This window comes from Hyperolius riggenbachi, chromosome 9, assembly GCF_040937935.1.
Source record: "Hyperolius riggenbachi isolate aHypRig1 chromosome 9, aHypRig1.pri, whole genome shotgun sequence".
Taxonomy (NCBI): Eukaryota; Metazoa; Chordata; class Amphibia; order Anura; family Hyperoliidae; genus Hyperolius; species Hyperolius riggenbachi.
The window spans coordinates 280,541,602-280,565,168 of record NC_090654.1 but is presented as its reverse complement, the minus strand read 5'-3'; the positions used below and the strand labels follow the sequence as shown (position 1 = coordinate 280,565,168).

Below are 23,567 nucleotides of genomic sequence, written 5' to 3'. Positions count from 1 at the left end.
GTTACACCGGGTGTGCCTGAAGCGTTGCATCGTGCAATGTTTTAGGCGCACCCGTTGCGACGTTTTGATCGCACCAGGTGCAAAGTTTTGCACGCACCGCGCATCGCTAAACTTTGTGCGCGCTAACTTAGCACGCTAAACTTTGTGCGCGCTAACTTAGCACGCTAAACTTTGCACGTTCTAAAGTGCTTTAGGCGTGCTAACTAATTTAGCACCCTTTTGTGAATCAAGCCCCATGTATTAAAGGGAACCTAAACTGAGAAGGATATGGATGTTTCCTTGTAAACAATACCAGTAGCCTGGCAGTCCTGCTGATCTCTTTATCTGCAGTAGTGGCTGAATCACACACCTGAAACAAGCATGCAGCTAATCCAGTCTGACTTCAGTCAGAGCACCTGATCTGCATGCTTGTTCAGGGGCTGTGGCTGAAAGCATTAGAGACACAGGATCAGCAGGCGATTCAGGCAACTGGTATTATTTTAAAAGGAAAAATCCATATCCTTCTCAGTTTAGGTTCCCTTTAAACTCCGCTGCCACAGCATGTCGCCGCCCACCTCATCTATTAGATAGATAATCTCTGTCACCTGGGACCTGCGTGGGGTAAAGGCAGTGCAGTCCCCGGGCAGACGTGGCATCACAATACGATTTCTGATCACTTGTAAATTAGCCGACGCATCTGGTCTGTCTGTGGTGCTGCATCGTCCGGGATCGCTGCGCTGGTTATGGACAGCATTGAAACGTATCTGATAAGTGTGAACCCATAAAGAGATCGGTAGAGGTCTGCTGCAGAATTTTTAAAAGACAACTGAAGTGAAAAGCATGTGGAGGCTGCCATATTTATTTCCTTTCGAACAATACCAGTTACTTTTCTTTTTTTGGGGTGTCCTTACTTTAGGTTACAGGCAGGTAGGATGACTCTATCGGCAATGAGGAAAATAGAGACAGGTTTTTATATTATTCCAGACTGTAATTCTATCCGGCTGCCATTATCCTGGAGAGACATTGCAGGATTTGTATACTATGACGGCCGGGCAGCTGGTTTCACAGTTGTGTGGGAAATGTGACTCTTCCGATTTGCCATTGAAATTGGTTGTATTTGCTCCATGTAATGAATATCTCCCAGTTTGTCTTGCGTGTCACAGACTATTTGTGAACGGCAGTGCTGAGCTCTGGTTTTGCCTCCGGCAGTCACACCCCGCACTGTATATGATGTACGCAGTGTAAAGTTCAAGGCTTGGACGCACCTGCAAATCTGATCACCAAAATGGTTCTTTGTGATGCTTTCAGGTCCAATGCCATAAGTTAGGCAGTGAGAGACTACATGGCCTTCCATTTTCCAACATCCCCCCCCCCCCCACCCTCATGCAGAGATTTTCCAGCTCGCCCAATCAGACTTCTCATCGATAAACTGCATGAAATCGATTGAAAGTGAATGGATCAGATATGTTGGCTCAATCACCGGCTGTCTAGCTTTCATCCTGCTTGCTATTACAATTTGTTTTGCTCAGACCTGGGTGTACTTGTTTTTTAAACACTCCCTGGGTGACACCCCGAGACTGGAGGTAATCCAAGACCGGATATGTGACTTTCAAAATGACCCTGGGGCAGTTTTTTTTCTTTAAAGGGAACCTGAGGTGAGAGGGGTATGGAGGCTGCCATATTTATTTCCTTTTAAACAGTACCAGTTGCCCGGCAGCTCTGCTAATGTCAGAAACGCCTGATCTGCTGCATGCTTGTTCAGGGGCTAGGGCTAACTCACTTTTTCCGACAAGCATACGCTATACCTTAAGTGAGCTGCAAAAACGCCAAAAAAACCCGCTCGGTGTGCACCAGCCCTCAGTCTGGCTTTGCTCAGGAATATTTATAGCTCAGTCTGTGTTCTCTCCTGTCTTTTCAAGTCCAAGCCTGCCCCCTGCTGGCTCTGCTCAGGAATCATTATAGCTGAGTCATTCTAGAAAAACCAGACTGCATGCTCAGTCGAGGATTTTATCAGGTCTGATAAGAAACAAGCTGAGCAGTGCAAAATGAAACAGAAAGCATGGTAGGTGTTTTCTCTAATGTTCCCACTGATATATATGGTAAAATACATGAGGGTTCTTCGTCTCTGGTTCACTTTAGGCCAGTTCACCTTTTTGACCTCTGACCAAGTTGTACTTCCTAGTTCCTACCAAATAATCTAAAACACACTGCCTCTAGGTATGCTTATTGTATAACACCCCACCTCTTGTTCCCCCAATTCTTTTAGATTGTAAGCTCACAAGGGCAGGGCTCTCTCACCCTTTTGTGTCTGGGGTTTTGTTACACATGAATTCATATTAATTTTGTCACTGTCATTATCAATTTTGTATTTTGCACCAACTCTGTGTTTCGTATATATTGTCTGTATTGCTCCGTACCCCATGTTTGTTTCTTAGTTTGTACAGCGTCACAGAATATGCTGCCACATCCAGAAATCTGGATCCAGAAAAAACTGATGAATTATTAGTGGAAATAGGCCGTAAATCAGTGATGGCTAACCTTGGCACTCCCGCTGTGGTGGAACTACAAGTCCCATGAGGCATTGCAATACTCAGCTCTAAGCATAACTCGGGGAGGCAGAGGCATGATGGGATTTGTAGTTTTGTCACAGCTGGAGGGCCAAGGTTAGCCATCACTGCCCTAAATCTATAATAATAATAACTAGAGGGATACTTTTTATCTGAGATAGCCTATAATTATTTCTTCGCAGCAGTAGTAAATCGCCTGTACGGGATAACTTTATCGTTACCCATTTTCTCTGGTCTATCATCTCGCTCCGTTGTCTTTCAGAAGCGGATAAGATCCCGGTGATGCGCGGTCAGTGGTTCATCGATGGCACCTGGCAGCCGTTGGACGAAGATGAAAGTAACCTGATTGAACAGGAACATCTGAAGTGCTTCCGGGGCCAGCAGATGCACGACAACTTCGACCTGGAAGTGGCCAAGCCTATAGACCACAAGGATGGTGAGAGATCTTCCCCCTCCCCCTCCCCTTACTAATAGCTAATCACCTGACCAGGAAGCACTGGGCTGAAGGGGATCTCCTAGGAGCTCTCACCAGGCATGCTCCATCACATCATCACGAGATTGGGTGGCCACTGATCATGTGACTGTCGGCCAATGGAAGCAGCTTAGTGTGGGAGGAAGGGGCGGGAGACCTGAGGGGGGGGGGGGGGGGGCAACACCACCTTCCATGCTGTAGCTCCGCTCCCAGGTGTGCCAGCATAATAATATTACTCTGTGCAGCGTGGGACTGAAGATGATCCACATTGGGCGATGCTGTGTTGGACCACATCCAGCCACTGTGCCACTACAGCAATCCCAAAGTCGCTCATGTAATATTTATATTATGTGGCGCGGAGGATGAGGCCGGCAGCAATCACTAGGGATGATCCAGGAGATGCCAATGCAAGTTCGTGCAGGATTATGTAAAATGAACCGATCAATTTCACTGTTCTCCCCAGAATTTTTTTCCCAGCCGGGTGGCATGAAAAAGTAGCCGGGTGGGACGAGATGAGAATGCAGGGCTGGTGCCTCTGTGCGCAACTATGTTCACACCATAGGAGGAAGTGGGTCGCTGACAGCCGGGTGGTCACCAAAACTAGCCGGGTGGCGCACCCGGCTAAAAGAGCCTGGGGAGAAAACTGAATTTAAACCTTGGTGGAACTCGATTGGTCCATTTTGAAGCTGCTTGAATTTGCATACAAAGTTTACATAATCCTGCATAAACTCTGAGTGATTTGCATCTCATTGATCATCCCTAGCCATCACTGTCAGACTTAAAGGATACCCGAGGTGACGTGACATGATGAGGTAGACCTGTGTATGTACAGTGCCTAGCACACAAATAACTAGGCTGTGTTCCTATTTTTCTTTACTCTGCCTGAAAGAGTTAAATATCAGGTATGTAAGTGGCTGACTCAGTCCTGACTCAGTCCAGGAAGTGACTACAGTGTGACCCTCACTGATAAGAAATTCCAACTATAAAACCCTTTCCTAGCAGAAAATGGCTTCTGAGAGCAAGAAAAAGATAAAAAAAGGGGAATTTCTTATCAGTGAGGGTCACACTGTAGTCACTTCCTGTCTGAGTCAGGACTGAGTCAGCCACTTACATACCTGATATTTAACTCTTTCAGGCAGAGAAAGAAAAAAAGGAACACAGCCTAGTTATTTGTGTGCTAGGCACTGTACATACACATGTCTACCTCATCATGTCACATGTCAGTTCGGGTATCCTTTAATCTGAAGAGTGACGCCTTGGCAGATTTTATCCAGGAATAGCGCCACCTAGTGGCAGCAAGTTTAGCTGTACTGGAAAATCCCAATGTCGGACATAGGAGCGGAAAGGGGTAAATTGCCAGTTTGGTAGGCTGTAGAGAGTCGTGGAGAAAAGCTGTGAATGTATCAGATATTTTTTTTCACCGCTATTGCCATCCCGCTGGTCCACGTGCGATGAGTTGAAGGGTCGCCACTTTTCAATGAAACCACAACTTCCCCTTCAGCTCAGTTCTTCCCGTGTTTTGTACGTGTCATTGCCTGCATCAATATTCATTTTTCAATTTGTGATGCTGTGGACGGCTGTCCAACCTTGGCTGTAAAGGACAACTGAAGTGAGGGTGATATGGAGGCTGCCATATTTATATCTTGTTAAATAATACCAGTTCCTGGCTGTACTACTGATCTATATGGCTGCAGTAGTGTCTGAATCACACCAGAAACTAGCATGCAGCTAATCCTGTCAGACCTGACAATGTCAGAAGCACCTGATCTGCTGCATGCTTGTTCTGGGTCTATGGCTAAAAAAGTATTAGAGGATCAGCAGGGCTGCCAGGCAACTGGTATTGCTTACAAGGAAATGAATATAAAAGCCTCCATCTCCCTCTTGCTTCAGTTCCCCTTTCATTTCCTGTCTTAGACAGATCTGCCGGTAAGGGGGGTAGATATAGGCGGGGCTTTGTTTCAACTCCCGACTTCTCAGTTTATTAAACCACTGACTCCGACTCCAGGTATCCAAAATTGCTCGGACTCCACAGCCCTGGTGAAGACCTCGTTGGTTCTCGCAACAGATGCGTTCAATGAGATACTAATAATCAACTAAATGACTGTTAGTTTTTCATCTCGGATCCGCTTTAAAGACCCTGTATTACTCTGGGGAGTACTTACCTCAGGAGGGGGAAGCCTCAGGGTCCCAATGAGGCTTTCCCGTCCCCTGCAGACAGCAGGAATCCAGCGCTGGCTCCTCCCGAATCCTTCCCTGACAAGGGGTGATTTATTTACCTCTCCAGGATCCGGCGCAGTAGTGGTTCTTCGTTCGGGCTAGGCGGAAGTAGCTGAGCCCGATCATCTCCGCTCTACTACGCAGGCGCAAAAGGACTCACGCCTGCGCAGTAGAGCGGACTGATCAGGTTCGGCTATTTCCGACTTAACCCGAAGGGAGATCCGCTAGTATGCCCGCGCAGGATCACCGAAGGTAAATCTTTACATCGCCGCACTTCGGGGGGCTGCATCAGGAGATTGCTGGAGGATGAGGGAAGCCTTGTTAGGATCCAGAGGCTTCCCCCTTCCGAGGCAAGTACCCACCAGGGGATGTATTTCTTAATACAGGTTTTCGTTAAAGAGAACCCGAGGTGGGTTCTGACAATGCAATCCACATACAAAGGCTGGGTCTGCCTATACTGCCCAGCATCTGTTGCCTTGTAGTGCCCCCCCCCCCCCCCTGTGCTCTGCTATCCCCCATAAATCACAGCCGCGCTGTCGATACACAGCGTGGCTATCCCCCATAAATCACAGCCGCGCTGTCGATACAGTGTGTCGCAGCGGGCTGTGTTTACCTTTCTACTGTCACTCTGCATGCTCCCCCTCCTCCTGCAGAGCTCCGGTCCCCGCCCGCGTCCCTCCCTCCCCGCTGATTGGAGGGGAAGGGACGTGGGTGGGACCGGAGGTATGCAGGAGGCGGGGGGAGCACGCAGAGTAACAGCACAAAGGTAAACACAGCCCGCACAGTGCGGCTGTGATTTATGGGGGATAGCAGAGTGCAGGGGGAACTTAGGGGGGATCTGTATAGCAACAGAGGCTGGGCAGTATAGGCAGACCCAGCCTCTGTGAGTGTGTAGATAGCATTGTCAGAACCCCACCTCGGGTTCTCTTAAAAGGACGCATTGTTCTGAAGAAATATCAGTTTTGGGTGAAGTTGACTTTCATATTCAGAAATGATTCAGAATGGTGTCAGTTAATGGTGTGCTGTACGGCAGATCTATCCTTACACAAAATGATTTCTGCGTAAACAAAAAGAATCAGATCGTATTCGCCAGATTTTTCTTTGTGTTTTTCTAGATTTTCCTTCATGTTGTTCTTTGTTTGTATAACACAGGGCCAATCCCAGAAGCCAGGTAGCACACACCGCACTATAGTTACGCCAGTTAGAGCTTTAACTATTTCAGCCCGCTGGTATTTTTCACCTTATGGACAAGAGGAATTTTCACATTTCAGGACTCCTCCCTTTCATTCCCCAATAACTTTATCACTACTTATCACAATGAAATGATCTACACCTTTGTTTTTTTCCGCCACCAATTAGGCTTTCTTTGAGTGGTACATTAGGCTAAGAATTATTTTATTCTAAATGCATCATAATGGGAATAATGAGAAAACATTGAAAAAAATCATTATTTCTCAGTTTTCAGCCATTGTAGTGTAAAAATAATTCATGCTACCGTAATCAAAATCCACACATTGTATTTTGCCATTTGTCCCAGTTATTGCAACGTTAAAATTATATCCCTAGTATAATGTATGGTGACAATATTTTATTTAGAAATAAAGGTGCTTTTTTTTCGGTTTTACATCCATTACAAATTTTTAGCCCATAATTTAATAATAATATGCCCTTTTGACATACATATTCAAAAATGTTTATTCCCGAAGCACTTCCTATTAGCGTACAATAAGTATGCTATAGAAAGCAATGTGTTACTACATTGTAACATGGGAATTGACGTGGGCATCAATGGATGCCTGCGATCATGGTGGCCTAGAGGGGAGATTAATAAATCTAACGATCGGCAGTAGAAATCGGCGCAGTAAGTAGCACGGCGGCTCTATTTCAGAATGAATACTGTTTTTGAACTACAACAGTGTTCATTCTTGTCAGACATGTTCGGATTGGCTCAGGGGACTTTTGTTCCCTGCAGCCAATCCCCACTGTTGCCGGTAACAGCGCGATCGCGAGGATCGTGCACACAGCACCCCCCAAACTGCGCGTCCTTACAGCTGTAACAGCTGCCGCTGCGGAGATGGGCCTGTCCCAGCGGCAGAAATGGTTAAAGTGTACCAGAGACGAGCGCTGTAACAGATTTTTACTTACCCAGGGCTTCTTCCAGCCCCAAAAGCTCTGATGCGTCCTTCACCATCCTTCCACCTGCCTCTGTTAAGCAGCAATTGGCTCCGGTATTCGGCTCAGTGAAGTCAGCAAGGGACCGTCTGCGCATGCGCGGACCTTCTGAGTAGGCCTGAACAATTTTAGATAAAGATTGAATTGCACGATTTCTGTCAGAAATTGCGATTTCGATTCACGATTTTTCAATACACAACGATGGATCAGCACACTGATGGTGAGTATGAGTTCCCCCAGTATAGTTTAGCCAGCTATATGGGCCACAGGACAGGTTAGGCATTGTGTAGGGGCCACAGGACAGGTTAGGCAGTATAGGGGCCACAGGACAGGTTAGGCAGTGTGTAGGGGCCACAGGACAGGTTAGGCATTGTGTAGGGGCCACAGGACAGGTTAGGCAGTATAGGGGCCACAGGACAGGTTAGGCAGTGTGTAGGGGCCACAGGACAGGTTAGGCATTGTGTAGGGGCCACAGGACAGGTTAGGCAGTATAGGGGCCACAGGACAGGTTAGGCAGTGTGTAGGTGCAGCAGCCTCCAGATTCCCCCCCTCCCCTCTGACTTTACCTGCTCCGCTCCCTTCTCCTGCTCGCGGCCCCCTCCTCCACTAAGTTCCCATTGCACGCTGCGCAGTGAGCCGCATGGAAGAGGCAACGAGTGTTGCCTAGTAACGGTGGGCGCCAGGAAGTGACATCACACTTCCTGGTACAGGCCGAGAATGCTCGCCGGCTCTTTCCTGCGGCTCACCGCGCAGTAGTGCAATGCGGTGAGCCCGACTGTAATGGGAAATTACTGGAGGCGGGGGCAGCAAGCAGGGGAAGGGAGCGGAGCAGACCAGGCGGCAGTGGCGAAAACCGCCGCTTTGACGATCCCAAGATCGTCATTGCTCTGATTGCGATTTTCGGTTTTAAACCGAAAATCGTTCAGTACTACTTTTGAGCAAGCAGAGACATCCCCTGGCTGACTTCACTGAGTAAGACCGAGCCGAATACCGGAGCTGATTACCAGGATTGCGAGGGACACATCCGTACTTATGGGGCTGGAGGAAGCCCCGGGTATGTAAAAATCTGTTACAGCCCTTCCTGCCCAGACTGAGCTCCCATAAGCCCTTGCTACATGGATCTCACAGTGCCTTGGTCCTGGAGGAGCTGTGGGTGAGGCTTGTTTAGTTTATAGGGAATTAGAGTATTAAACAAGCCAAAAAAAAGTATTTGGCTTGAGGAATGCCCTATAAACCATATGAAAGGAACACAATTACGCAATGAGTAAAATATTATCTCGGGTCCACTTTAACCAGTGCTCTATTCAGCTTGGACGTGGCGCTTGGCGCTCTTATGGCCCATACTCACGGGCAGCAAAAGTGGCCTGTCGCCAGCACACGTGAGCGTGTGGGCAACAGGCCGGCGACAGCTCCTCGCCAGGTCCCTCCGTGTACACACGCGGAAGAGGGACCAGCGGCGCGACGGAAGCTGTCGCCGACGTTCCTCCTCCCCCCGCCGGAAGCTCCGCATACCTCAATGGAGGTTGCTGTCGCTAGTCTGCGTACTCACGCGGACTAGCGACAGTTGCGGCGGAGGTGCGGCGGCGACTGTCGCCAGGCGATTGAAACTTTCAATCGCCTGGCGACATCAGCGACGAGCGACAGTTCGGGGTGCGCGCCCGTGCGACGGCCCATACTCACGGGCGACCTGTCGCCGCAACACGCGCACGCCGCGTGTTGCGGCGACAATTGTAGCCCGTGAGTATGGGCCATTAGGAACCAGTGTGGCAATTGCCACTGATATATACGCCCTCTCACCTGAAGTAAGACAAGTCATACAGGGTGCCTAGTTAGGCTGTGGAGTGTGAAATAAGCCTCATTGCCCAGCTGTCGTTCTCATTTCCTGGACTTAGTAGATTCCGGCACACGGCTGGAAAAAACGCACAGCGCATTTAGACCCCCCCCCCCCCCTCCCTGCCTCTTTTGACACAGTGAAGTCGGAGCAGCTGATTATGCAGACTTAGGAGAAGAAGTCTTGCTTTTTGTAATTTTTTTTTTTTTTTCCAACGTTTACAATAAGCTTTAGTAGCTGTTGAACTGGCCTGACTGTGTCCTGAATTCTGGGATTGTTCTTCTCTGCTGTCATTGGGTACTTTAGAAGTGTGACAAATCACAGTAGCCTGTCCAGACTCCTTACTAATTTTCCAATAATGAACCGTGTGATCTGTTGTTTGCTGTGATTCTCTGTGACCATTGGTCAGTGCATGCTGTATAATGATTCTGTCTATGTTCTCTCAACCCTGCTGATGTTGTGACTGTCAAAAGATCTCGATGCAGAGACCAGTAAAAATTACCTGTCCTTACTTTACTAGTTGTGCCCCCTCCCTTCTCCCTCCCTTACCTGTTGGGGTGGCGTGGATATTACGAAAGCACAGGTTCCCCATGCGCCAAAAGAAGGCGTTATGAAGGTACGGTAACACAGCCGCCTTGTAGATACTTATCTGCCTTTTAGATGCTTCTACCGGCAACCCACAGTCTAGGCATCTGTAGCTGTAGATCTCAGTAAAGCTGTCTTACATCTCGTTATCTCTGATGCCCAACTTAAGGTAGCCATACATTACTCGATGTATGGGCAGATCAACCATAAGATCCCTCTCTGATTGAATATCTGATCAGAGAGGGATCTGTTGCCTGCCCATACACTGCACACCGATCTCCGATAGATTCCGGCATGAAATCTATCAGAAATCAGCCTAGTGCCGCCTGCCTGGCTGCCCCCCCCCCCCCAAGTGTATGTGTCCCGCCGTGCCCCTAAAGGCTCCCCTCTATGCTGATATGACTCCTGGCCACCTTCGGTGTTCGCTGTTGCGGTATGCACCTGTACCACGTGCCACTGGCGCATGTGACGTCACTTGTATCAGGTTATGTGGTAATGTGGATCTCTCGGTGTCGGCAGAGACTGGAGGAGGTCAGGGGTCATGCCAGGGGAGAGTTTAGCCCAGCCTTTCTCAACCTTTTTACCCTGGAGGAACCCTGCAAGTAATTTTTGGATCTCAAGGAACCCCAGTGTTCTCCCCAGAAATTTTTTCCATCTGGGTGGCATGAAAAAGTAGCCGGGTGGGGCCAGATGAGAGAATGCAGGGCCAGCACTCCTCGGAGGAGGTGAGCCGATGACAGCCCGGTGCTCACCAAAACTAGCCAGGTGCAGCACAAGCTAAGGCCCAGTTCACACCAAAACCGCTAGCAGATCAGCAAAACGCTACAGGTTTTTGGAGCGGATTTCAGAGCGATTCTAGGCATGTCTAGAGATGTTTTCTAAACATTCCTAGCGTTTTTGGGAGCGTTTTTGTGTAGCAGATTAATAATATTGTTACAGTAAAAGCGGTCACTGAACAGCTTCTGTAACAAGAATGCCTGGAAAACCTCTCTGATCTAGCGTTTTCCACAGCGGTTTGAGCTTTTCCTATACTTTACATTGAGGCAGAAACGCTTCTGCAAACCGCAAAAGTGCAGCAGGAGGCACATTTGCAGTTTGCTTAAAACCTTGTGCACCATCCCATTGAAATACATTAGCCAAGCGTTTTCACAGGCGGATGCGGTTGGCGGATCGCTGCTAAAGCCGCTCGGTGTGCACTGGGCCTTAAAGAGCCTGGGAAGAACTCTGAACCCCTGCAAGTAGTTTTTGGATCTCAAGGGAACCCCTGGCATGGTCTTTAAAAAGCTGATGTGGCTGTGGCCACTCCCCCCTTTTACAGTGCCCTTTATTACAGATTCTAGTGCTTTTTATTAATGTGCTCATTATCATTCTGGCCCCCAATTTAGTGCTTCTTTTAACAGTTCCCCCCCCCCCCCTTTTATAGTGTGCTCTCTCATACCTCTCCCAACCCCCACAATGGAGAAAAATGCAGAGGAACCCCTGCAGAGTACTCCAGGAACCCTGAGGATCCAGAGAACTCTGGTTGAGAAAGCCTGGTTTAGCCATTATATAGCGCATACGGGCATGGAGGCGGGACATGGTTACACTCGAGGGGACCTCCGCTTATGGTACGTCTGTCGTCGCAATATCAAACCACGTTACTGTGTGCACCAGATCGAGCCCTTGCAACCGAGATTTTACCAACATCCCCGACCGATCCTTTCCACCGATTTCGGCTCGTCATCTATTGGGCTGTCATGTTGTGGCACCAATTTTCCGGTTGATAGGCCTGCAAAATTAAAATGTTGTTTGGGCGCCTTTACACTATTTTGTTGCTGAGCAATGCTTCGTAGATAAAAGATGCCACCATACCGGTTAGTTGTTATGTTAGAGTTGTCTACTTTCAGAGTTGTGGGTGAACCCGGACACCCGAAGATGGATTCTTCAACGTTACAGCATTATAGACCTTTAGATGGGGTCACAAAAGTGCCCATGGCCGTGCTCTCTCTACCCAGGCTCCCATGCTCTCTCTGCCCAGGCTCCCATTGGTTAGCGGCACTCCCCATCATGGTAGCGCCAATGCTAAGGTCTGTTTGGATTATAAACTATAGATTCCTTTAGGAGCCTCTAGTTGATTGACTAAGCCAATGTAACAGTGCTAGAATCAGTAAATTATGTTTGAGCCTTCTGGTGGGCTGTCTCTTTAAAGAGAAACCGTAACCAAGAATTGAACTTCATCCCAATCCGTAGCTGATACCCCCTTTCCCATGATAAATCTTTGCCGTTTCTCAAATGGATCATCAGGGGGTCTTTTATAGCTAATATTGTATTGAAACCCCTCCCACAGTGAATTTCTTGTCTGTGAACCTCATTGCATTGTAGGAAATAACAGCTCTTTCCAACTGCCAAAAAAGCAAGCTGCATCTCCTGCCACTGACCTTTCCTGCCAGCAGTAAAAATGTCACCATGTGGTGAACATCAGAATGTAAATCGGGGAGAGGAAAGATTTTTCAATGAGCAAACACTGACTAAATCATTTATACATAATTATTGTAAAAATGAAGCACTTTTTCAATTACATGATTTTCACTGGAGTTCCTCTTTAAGTTGATCCAGAAATGGCCACCAAGTTGATGGCCATCACACACCTGCACTCGCCTTCAGCCACCCTTCAGACTGGCAGTGGGATGCAGTTTTCATTAGGACCCCTTAGCTAGAATATACAGATACAGTTGAGCCTTGGTGACCTTACATCGCGGTGACACCGGACAAGGCCAGAAGTCAAGCTGGGGTCCACCACCCTTTACTGAGGAATTCCATTGTTTTTGCCATTTTGGAACTGGTGCCTGGCTCTATCTTTCCTAAAATTTGTAGCTTAAAAATAAAAAAAAAGTTCTTAAAAAATGAGGTCACATGACCAGAAGCAGGTGTTTTGAGAGAGTTCGGGCTCTGTGCGTGGGGCTTATATTAAAGTTTTTACGTTGACAAAAACAAAATTTACAAGTGAATTGTTTGTGCACAGACCTAGGGAGACATTTTTATCTGTGGTGAGACTTAGGTCAGTGGTCCTCAAACTAAGGCCTGCCCCCTGAGGGTTTTTTCACTCCCCCCCCCAAACACCAAATCTATAACTTAAGGCTAATTTCACACCAGGACGTTGCGTTAGAGGGGGCGTTAAGGTCGCATAACGTCCCCCTAACTCAACGCCTGGTGGTGCTGGATCTGGACGTCAGAGTGAGCCGCGTTGTGCAGCTCACTCTGGCGTCAGTGATGCCGTGATGCGCACTCTTGTGCGCATGCGGCATCACGTGGTCCCTCCGGCCAATCGCCGCACAGAGCGGCTGCTCCAGGAAGTAAACACTGCACGTCATAACGTGCAGTGCATATTAATTAGCCATGTGCCTGGCCGCTCTCCGCTCCTCCCCAACATTACTGAGCATGTGCAAGCAGTCTAACGCGGCTCAGCCGCTTACAAAGTACTGCATGCAGTATGCTATATTATGGCGCAGCGTTACACTGTAACGCAACTTGGGCACTGTGAACAGCCCATTGATTTTTCATTACTGTGCGGTGGGGTGCGTTACAGGCTGCTCTAACGTGCGCCTGTAACGTCCCACTGTGAAACCAGCCTAAAGATGCGGCTCACTGCACCTTTATAGAGACTGAAGTCTCTATAAAAACGTCTTATGTCTTAAATCTGTTTATTACTTTATCCCTAACTAAACCGCCGCTGTAAACTATCTAAATTGCCCCTAACTCCCCCCCCCCCCCCCTCCCTCTCCCCTGCAAAATCCACGACTTTCTTGGTCGTGGATTTTGCTGCCCTAAGCGCTTCCGTGTGAGGCAGAGCTATGAGCTGCAGCTCTGCCTCACACGCGTCTGTCAGTGGCGGATCTCCGCCTCTCCCCGCCTCTCAGTGAAGGAAGACTGAGAGGGGCGAGGGAGAGGCGGAGATCCGGCGCTGACAGAAGTGCTGAGAGGCAGAGCTGCGGCTCATAGCTCTGCCTCACACGGAAGCGCTGCCCGGATAGCCCGCCGGGGAGTTTGGGGGGATTTAGTTTACAGCAGCGGTTTAGTTAGTGATAAAGTATTACACAGATTTGTGACATAAAAAGACTTTTTTTTAGAGACTTTAGAGTCTCTTTAAATATCGACTGCCCGCATATAAAATAGCAGTGCTGACACCACCCATCACGTACTGTAGAAGTCAGTGAGCAGTCATTCGCTGGCTTACAATCCAATTCTGCATCTGGTGACACGGCTGTCCAACTGGAAGGCAGGTTGTCACCTGGGTATGCTTCACTGTCTGGTGCACAAAGACGTTCTTCGGGTGCCGCATGACTGAATGGTTGCTGCTGGGAGGTCTCCTCCGGGAATGATTGGGGGGAATCAATACCTAGATTCAATGTAATGTTTTTCAAGATCATCTTACGTATATTCGGCCCCCCGGTAGTCTGAAGTATGTTGACCCGGCCCTTGACCGAAAAGTTTGGGGACCCCTGCTTTAGATGATGGCCTGGGCAGCCTGGGTGTATTAAATCAACAATAACCACCCACAAAGTTCCCATAAGACCCAAGCGAGGGAACTTTTCTTGCCAGTTTTGGTTTGTTGGATCACTTGGCATCCTTTTGTTCTGGGGGTCATCAGGGATATTTTTTTTTTCCTTCAATAAAGATAATCAGAGATCTATCTATGCATCACAGTAATGGGAACAGTATTGTACTCTACAGGACCAGAATTTTTTTCAATCACCTATACTTATGAATGAATACCCAGGGCAAAAAGAGACCAAAAAGCACTCTTATTAAAAAGCAATACTAACAGTAATTTTGCCTTAATACAGCCGGTATTTGCGATAATTCGGTTTTAACTCATTAGCAGCTTCAATAAAGTTGTCATTTGAGATAAGTGCTCTGCTTTTGACTTCAGTCGGCAGAACTCATTGTGCTATAAATTATTGGAATGCTTTGATCCCTCTCTACTAGCAGAAAATCTAGAAACTGAAAGCAGAATCCCTCTGTTATTGTCTCACACTGCCCCCTAGTGACAAGTGGCCATAAATATAAATTACAGCTGTACTAATTAGAAGCAAGGAAATGCAAGAAATAAAGTGTGCTAAAATACTGAGGGATACTGAGGCTGCCATATTTATTTCATTTTATCAGTTGCCTGGCAGTTCTGCTGATCTTTCTGGTTAGCAGTTTCTAAATCACACTCCTGAAATAAGCATGTGGCTAATCATGTCAAACACCTGATCTGCATGCTTGTTCGGGATCTATGGCTGAAATGTATTAGAGGCAGCGGGACAGCCAGGCAATCTGCTTTTTTTAAAAGGAAATAAATATGGCCGCCTCCTTATCCCTCTTACTTCTGGTGTCCTTTTTAAAGTGTAACTGTTGAGCATAAAATCGAAAATCAATGATTTATTTTTATCTGGTAAACAAGTAATAAGGATGCTAACCAGGCAATCCAAAAGTTAAAATCTCTATTACTTTTCTTGCTTATAAATGATCATTCCCCAGTTTACCTGACTCTTATTTGGTACGTTGCCGCACAAAGGAAGTTGCAGGGCATGCTGGGTTGTCCTTTTTTGCTTCTTTTATTTCCCCTCAGACTTAACTAATGTACAGAAGCAAAAAAGGACAACCCAGCATGCCCTGCAACTTCCTTTTTGTGTACCAAATTTTGTGTGTACCAAATAAGTCAGGTAAACTGGGGAATGATCATTTATCAACAAGAAAAGTAATAGAGATTTTAACTTTTGGATTGCCTGGTTATCACCCTTATTACTTGTTTACCAGATAAAAATAAAGAATTGATTTTGTATTTTATGCCCGACATTTACACTTTAAGTAAGCGGCGGTGGTTTCCCATGATGCATCACTTCTGAATAGCAAACCATCTCTGTATGGCCCTGAAAGGCAAAATTACTATATCCTATAATTATGAAGAAATGGTTTCCATTATATTCTGTTACACGACTAACTTTCTGATCCCCGCCTGTCATTACAGCTACCCACAGCCTGAAGTTGAGTCGCAACCACGTGGACTGGCACAGTGTGGACGAAGTCTATCTCTATAGCGACGCCACAACTTCCAAAATAGCTCGAACGGTTACCCAGAAGCTGGGGTTCTCCAAGGGTAAGCTGCCTGATCTCATCGTTGCGTAACGCCCATCGCTCAGCGGCTCAAGACTTCCCAGAGGTCTGTCGGGGACAATGGAGAGATCCCGCCCCCTACTGACCTCCTAAAACAGCCACCCGGGACAAATAAACACAAATGCCCTTTAAAGGGCAACTCCAGGCTCAGAGCATCCTTCGTGGAATACTTGAGACAAACAGCTTCATCAATAATTCACATAATATTGCATTATTGATTTTGTCTCCTTTGAGATCTTTGAAGCGCTTGTTGTCAAATATGCGGCTGACGGCGGACGCCTCCGCCAGCACCTGCCCCGCCTCCCGGGAGATCTCAACGATGAAACGCATGAACTGCCAGTCACCTTTCCCCAGTATTCCCGTATTACACCAGAGAGTCCTGTCACCAGAATGGCAAACGCAACACTTTGCAATTCATAAGACTTCAAAGTACCTTTTCACGGGTAAGCACCCTGCGGACGTATGGAGGCTGATATATTTATTTCCCTTTATAGTATGCCTGAACTGAGACGGGTATACATGCTGACCTATTTATTTCTAGCTGCCTGGCTGTCCTGCTGATCAGAGGATCAGCCTCTATTACTTTAAACCATAGACCCTGAACAAGCATGCAGATCAGATGTTTCTGACTGAAGTCCGACTAGATTGGCCACATGCTTGTTTCAGGTGTGTGATTCAGACACTACTGCAGCCAAATAGATCACCAGGGCTGCCAAGGAACTGGTATTGTTTAAAAGGAAATAAATATGGCAGCCTCCATATCCCTCTGTTGAGGTGTACTTTAAAGAGAATCTGTATTGTTAAAATCGCACAAAAGTAAACATACCAGTGCGTTAGGGGACATCTCCTATTACCCTCTGTCACAATTTCGCCGCTCCTCGCCGCATTAAAAGTGGTTAAAAACCGTTTTAAAAAGTTTGTTTATAAACAAACAAAATGGCCACCAAAACAGGAAGTAGGTTGATGTACAGTATGTCCACACATAGAAAATACATCCATACACAAGCAGGCTGTATACAGCCTTCCTTTTGAATCTCAAGAGATCATTTGTGTGTTTCTTTCCCTGTGCAGTTCTCATGCACTGAAGTTTCAGGCTGCTCTTTTCTTCCTGCAAACAGCTTTGCCCTTGTCTGTAATTCTTAAGTATGTGAAAGCCCAGCCAGCTCAGAGGACGATTTATCCAGCTTGTAAAAGATAAGAGAGAAGAGAGAAGCTGCTCTAATCCTAAATAACACACAGGCAGTGTGCATAAAGGGGCCTGGAAGGGGGAGTTCATAGCAGAACCACAACACTGAAGAACTTGGCAGCCTTCCAGACACAGGCTGACAAGTCTGACAAGAGAGAGATAAGTTGATTTATTACAGAGACTGGGATAGTAGAAAGTGCTGCAGTAAGCCAGAACACATTAGAATAGCTTTTGGAACTTGTAGGATGATAAAAAACAGGATGCAATTTTTGTTACGGAGTCTCTTTAAAGAACAAGCAACACCCATGCTAACCTAGAAATAAAAAACACATATATAAGTAGATAAATACTAGTTGTACTTACATAACAGATGTATTGCACTGTCCATGTTATAATTCCTGTGAATTTTATAAAGGAAAAGCAGAGAATCGTATTCTAGACAGTTTCCATATTGGTTACCTTTGACCTCCTGACATTATTTCCTTGCTAATTGTGTATTCATTACCCACCCTCCTCCCAGTCTTCAGATTGCCTGGCTGTTCTGCTATTCCTCTGCCTCTAATATTTTTAGCCATAGAACCTGAACAAGCATGCAGCAGATCAAGTGTTTCTGACAAGATTAGCTGCATGCTTGTTTCAGGTGTGGGATTAAGACACTACTGCAGCCAAAGAGATCAGCAGGACTGCCAGACAGCTGGTATTGTTTAAACAAAAATCAATATGTCCGCTTCTACATGTTTCACCTCAAGTTACCTTTAACCTCCTCCGTACTATCACAGGTAAAATCGAAGCCCTGCTTCTTGCTGTCAGTCTCTGGCAAGGCATAGATTTCGCCTGTTCCCACCGCGCGTTCCCGTCGTGATCGCCGCTGCTGTTAGCTCAGCTGCCTGACAGCTGCGGGTAAACTCCTTTACACTCTGAAGTTATTGAAGTTGATTTGCTACTCTACATATTTTTGTACTGCTAAATAATTGATTCTGAGCAAAATCCTTCACCCCATCTGAGGGGTTGGGCGCGTCCTTGCACTGGAAAGTGAGCGCGGTAATGACTGGCCATGGGCAAGGCCAAATGTACATGAACTTAGCTGCGGTGTAAGTCACAGACAGTGGACATCAGCAGAAAACTTTGAATGATGTCCCCTCTCCTAATAAAAAAAAAATAATGCCCTATTTACTATACGTGTAGCAGAGCCGACTAAGTATAGATAACCAGGCATAGGTGCCCCCAGTGTAGGTAGCAAGGTAATAGGTGCCCCCAGTATAGGTAGCAAGGTAATAGGTGCCCCCAGTATAGGTAGCAAGGTAATAGGTGCACCCAGTATAGGTAGCGAGTCATGGGTATCCCCAGTATAGGTAGCCAGGCAAAGGTGCCCCCAGTATAGGTAGCCAGGCATAAGTGCCCCCAGTATAGGTAGCCTTGTATAGGTGCTCCTAGTATAGGTAGCAAGGTATAGGTGCCCCTAGTATATGCAGCCAGGCATAGGTATCCCCAGTATAGGTAGCGAGGCATAGGTATCCCCAGTATAGGTAGCCAGGCATAGGTGTCCCTAGTACAGGTAGCTAGGCATAGGTGCCCCCAGTATAGGTAGCCAGGCATAGGTATCCCCAGTATAGGTAGCCAGGCATAGATACCCCCAGTACAGGTAGCCAGGCATAGATACCCCCAGTACAGGTAGCCAGGCATAGGTGCCCCCAGTAAAGGTAGCCAGGCATAGGTGCCCCCCTCACATAGGCAGCCAGAGCCCCCAATGCAGGTGTCCTACAGCTATGGAGACCACTACGCCGAAGGGGAGGATGGAAGTATCGTGTGCTCTGTCCCAGCCAGCCCAGGAAGCGAGTTAAACACTCCGCTGCGCTCTGCATCCTCCTCTCCTCCCGCTTATCCTCCCAGCGACCTGTGCAGGTGCTATGCCGGAGCGGTGCTCTTTTTGTGGGGTGCTATAGCTCCGGAAAAGCCACGCCTCTGGCGCTCCCTCTGTTGGAAATGGAACTATTGAGCGCAGCTGCTGCATTTGATTGGACAGTTTCTAAGCTGCACACATTCTCCTGAACGTATCATGAAACTTGCATAGTTGGCGTGTCATTGACCATCCCTAGTTACTGTCTTGCAGCTTCGAGTAGCGGGACCAGACTCCACAGAGGCTATGTGGAGGAGGCCACCTACGAGGACAAGCCTGTGGATACGAGTCACATCGTTTTCGTTGTCCATGGAATCGGGCAGAAAATGGACCAAGGAAGAATCATCAAGAACACAGCCATGTAAGTCCGTTATGCCCATCCTTTGCTTCGCTCTGATATTGTGCATCCAGGGCCGGCGCTTCCATAGAGGCAAAGGGGGCAGTGCCCCTCCAAGGGGTCTCCCTTCCAACTTAACTGTGCTCCCCTGAGACCCTGCAATGGACCCAAAGGACTGGCAGGGGGCGCCCCCCTCGGGTACAGGTGAGATGCTACTCTGCTGAAGACAACACAGGGACTCTGGGGGGCACAGGTAATCTGAAGGGGGGTGATCTGGGCAGGAGGGACAGTAGCCAGCTTATGGGGCCTGGAGTGAAATCTGGTGACAGCAAAGGGGCCCTAATATAGTTTTGGGGGGGGGGGAGGGTCTGTCGGGCCCCCAAGTTTGTATTTCCTGGCGCACTATTTTAACTACTGTATATACTCGAGTATAAGTCTACAAATTAAGGACTGAGTCACGTCATAAAAGTATAGGGGTGACTTATACATGAGTCACGGGCAGCACTGAGCACACTGAGTTATGTGTGTACTAATAGTGACGTTCCCATTTGCAGCAATGTACCCAGTGGTAAGTGATACTTTGAGGAAATGTCAAGAAAACACAGGCGTGAAAGTCCTGGCCACAGCAATTAACAAGGAAAGGGGCAGGGGGGAATACTGGGCTGCAGGAGGGTGAGTGAATAATTGCAGCACTTGGGGCCCTGGAAAAGGTATTGGCTGCACTTAAGGGACAGGAGGGGTTAATGGTTGCAATACTGTATGCAGTGCAGTCATTAACCCCTCCTGAGCCCCAAGTGCCGCCAGTAACTTTGCTGGGTAGACTTAAACTTGGCTTGGGTCAATAAAAAAATTCCAGCTTAAGAAGTGAAATATTGGAGTAGACTTATACACGAGGTTGACTTGTATTCGAGTATACAGTATATACGGTAGAACTGGCCCCGAGTGCATCAGCAGTCACAGTAAAACTGCTCTACATGTGGCCGGTCTGGGACTCGGCATTCTTTTAGTAGAAAATATTCACATCGTACCCTGAAACGACTAATGCCCAAATCTCCGTGTCCTCTCCTCCTGCCTGACAGTTATACTCCTGTAGTCCAAGTGATAAATTTCCTCCAATCATCTCTGAATTTTTTTGTGGTGAAAAAATTCCTCTTGAAAGAGGAACTGTAATCAAAATAACCTAGTTTTTCAAAAAAAAAATAAAAATTCAATATTCATTTATAAATTTAGTCATTGTTTGCCCATTGTAAAAGTTTTTTTTCCTCTCCCTAATATACATTCTGAAATGAATCACAGATGGCAATAATCCTGTGAGGTCCCTCTGCGTCTTCTTGGTCCCCTCTGTTCTGCTGATGGCTCGGTTAGCTGCGCAACCTGGCCGGGAATCGTGTTTTTTTTTCCTCGAAATAATTAACCTTGCATGCTTGGAACACTCACTGCGACGCATCGCGGTGGACGTGCGGACAGGCTGTGCATGCGTAGTTTAGCACAACTCCTGGCGGGGTTTCGCAGCTTGCGGAGCCGCCAACGGAAGATTGGAGAGGTCTCAGAGGGACCTCACGGTATACGGGGGAGGGCTGGAGGAAGCCCCATGTAAGTTGAGTATTCAATTTTTGGGCTCTGTTCAGGGGTCCCTTTCAGTTTATTACTGTTCCTCCACACCCCCGTCTCTCACACTACGAGACAATTTTGCTTTTCATGAAATTGATCTTGCTCATCCTTAAATTTTGCCCCCAATGGTCGTTCTTTTGTGAGTGAGAATATTGTGATGTAAAGGGGGAGGAGCAGAATGGTTTACTACTATAAAAAATAAACACTGTTGTTTGCGGTACAGTATGTCTGTGCTACGTGTTTAAGCTGCCCTACCCGCTCCACCCCATTGTAAACTGACTCCTGGATTGAGTAGTGTGTTTGGAATGTACTGCTATTGTTATGATGTCATTACCTGTGTAATTTATGTCACAGGATGAGAGACACGGCCAGAAAGATTGAAGAGAAACACTTCTGCCACGTGTCAACAGAGCATGTAGAGTTCCTTCCTGTGGAATGGCGATCCAAACTTGCTCTGGATGGAGGTAATCTCTTGTAACTGTTACCCATCCCGATCGGGAACAATTGTTTCAGGCATTTAAAGAGAATCTGAAGCCAACTTAAAAAAACAAAACAAAACCGATACGCCTAAGGAGAGGGACGGCTCTGCGTACTATAGAGCCTTCTAGTTCCAGTGCTTGCTCCCCCGTCCAAATCTCCCACCGCAGGAAGCTTTGGAAGTCTTTGGGAGCCCGAATGCTCCAAAAGATTGCGACTCCGTACTGCGTACGTGTGAGTGGGCAACAGAGGGCGCTCACTCAAGCACCCTGCGTAGCCGTCTGTCTTTGGAAGCACTCGGGCTCCCCAAGACTTCCGAAGACTTCCGCAGCGGCAAAGAGCAGTCCCTGACCCATCATTCGGAGACTTCTAATGGAGGAACCAGCGCTGGAACGTATGGACCGTGAGAGGAGCGGGAAGGCTCTATAGGACCCAGAGCCTTTCCTCTCCTTCGATAAGTATCGTTTTTTTGTTTGTAATTGGCTTCAGACTTATTTTGAAAGGACATCGGAAGTGAGAGGGATATGGAGGCTTCCATATTTATTTTTGTTTTATACAATACAGACCAGCTGGATGCCAGGCAACTGGTATTGTTTAAAAAGGAATAATTATGGCAGCCTCCGTATACCTCTCACTTTGTGTCTTTTAAGGTCTTTGAGTACTTTTTTGGAAAAACTCAGGTTGGGACATGTAGTACATTTAGTAAAAGTTAAGCGAAATCAAGAAATCATTTAAAAGGTTCAATTTGTAATCGCCGTACTGAGAACAACTGTACATTCGCAAAACAAAGCTTGGTGGGTTGTCCCGTTGTTCTCTACGAGAAAACGGCCCGGATCCAATAGTGCAAACTGTCAAAAACGCCTGTAGGATGGAGATTGCCATATTTTTCGGCATATTAGACCCTTTGCACTATAAGATGCACCTGGGTTTAGAAGGCAAAAGCCAGGGGGAAAAAAAAATATGAAACCTAGCGCGTCCGTGGTCCAGGAGCGTTTTGTAGATGTTCTCCCCCAATTGTGTCCCCTTCTGTTCCCATGTGCCCTCCTCCTCCCTGTGTACAACTATCAGAAGCGGCAGCATAGCTCACCTCATCCAGCGTTGATTACAGACCTCTCCTTCACGGCTCCCCTAGTGCCGGCTTCTGTTGTTCGCATCATCAGTAGAGGCTGGCACTAGGGGAACAGTGGAGGAGAGGAGAAGTCTGTGAATGCTGCTGGAGCCTTGGAATAGGTGAGCCGTGCTTCCACTTCTGATAGTTGTATACGGGTGTAGAGGTCACACTTTGGGTGGGGAAAGTAGAACACCAATAGGGGACAATACAGGGAATCCCCGTTGTTGTATCAGCGGTGTTTGTAAGTCTGGGGCTCCCTGCATTTGGCATATATGGCGATGGGACTTTTTCTCCCCATTTTTGGGGTAGAAAACGTGCGTCTTGTATGCCGAGTAATACGGTAGGTGTTGTACTCAAGCAGCAGATGGCAACCACTTTTGAAGCGTACCGAAGAATCCAGCTTCTGCTCAGTTGCGGTGGTCACCCCCGGTGGTCGCTCTTCAGAGGGTTAGTTCCTCGATGTTGGGAGTACTTATAGGCAAACTCTCAAAGGGGGAGCAGCAAAAAATACAACCTTAGGTCTCAGGTGTAAATTATAACAACTATTGGGAGGAGGCACCCAGAATAATAAAATGCATTAAAATCGAGTGTTAGGTTAGCCTACCTCTCTAGAAGAATGAGCCAGTCCTACAAAGGGTACTGGAAAAGATGCCTATTGCACAATGACTACACGTTTCATAGGTTGTCTCTGCTTCCTCAGGTCAGTAAGAAGTCGTGCTGGGGTGGCATAGATGAGATAGGAACGAGCGTCTCTGAGGCGTTCCTTCCTGAGGAAGTAGGGACAACCTGCAAAACGCTTAGTCATTAGTCATTCTAGAGGCTAACCTATCACTCTCCATCTTAATGTATTTTATTATTCTGAGCGCCTTCTCTCTATAGCTATTTTTGAAACCAAGCTTTTTGGTCCTGTATAGCTTCACATGGGCTGGATATAACTCCCAGAATGCCTCACTTCAGAATGGTGATGAAATATGCAAGTCATTGTTT

General features: G+C 47.2%; 1 protein-coding gene across 8 annotated transcripts in view; it reads left to right on the top strand.

Moving 5' to 3' along the window:
- The window catches only part of DDHD1 (DDHD domain containing 1), a 97,926-nt gene that overhangs the window by 23,647 nt on the left and 50,712 nt on the right, over window positions 1–23,567 (top strand). For 5 of the 8 annotated variants that reach the window (XM_068254669.1, XM_068254664.1, XM_068254666.1 and 2 more), the window contains exons 2-6: window positions 2,809–2,982; window positions 9,759–9,854; window positions 15,816–15,944; window positions 19,258–19,405; window positions 21,347–21,456. In XM_068254669.1, coding sequence (XP_068110770.1) covers window positions 2,809–2,982; window positions 9,759–9,854; window positions 15,816–15,944; window positions 19,258–19,405; window positions 21,347–21,456 — 657 coding nt within the window. The remainder of the gene's footprint in view (window positions 1–2,808; window positions 2,983–9,758; window positions 9,855–15,815; window positions 15,945–19,257; window positions 19,406–21,346; window positions 21,457–23,567) is intronic. The other 3 variants (XM_068254667.1, XM_068254670.1, XM_068254671.1) reach the window with 1 other exon arrangement.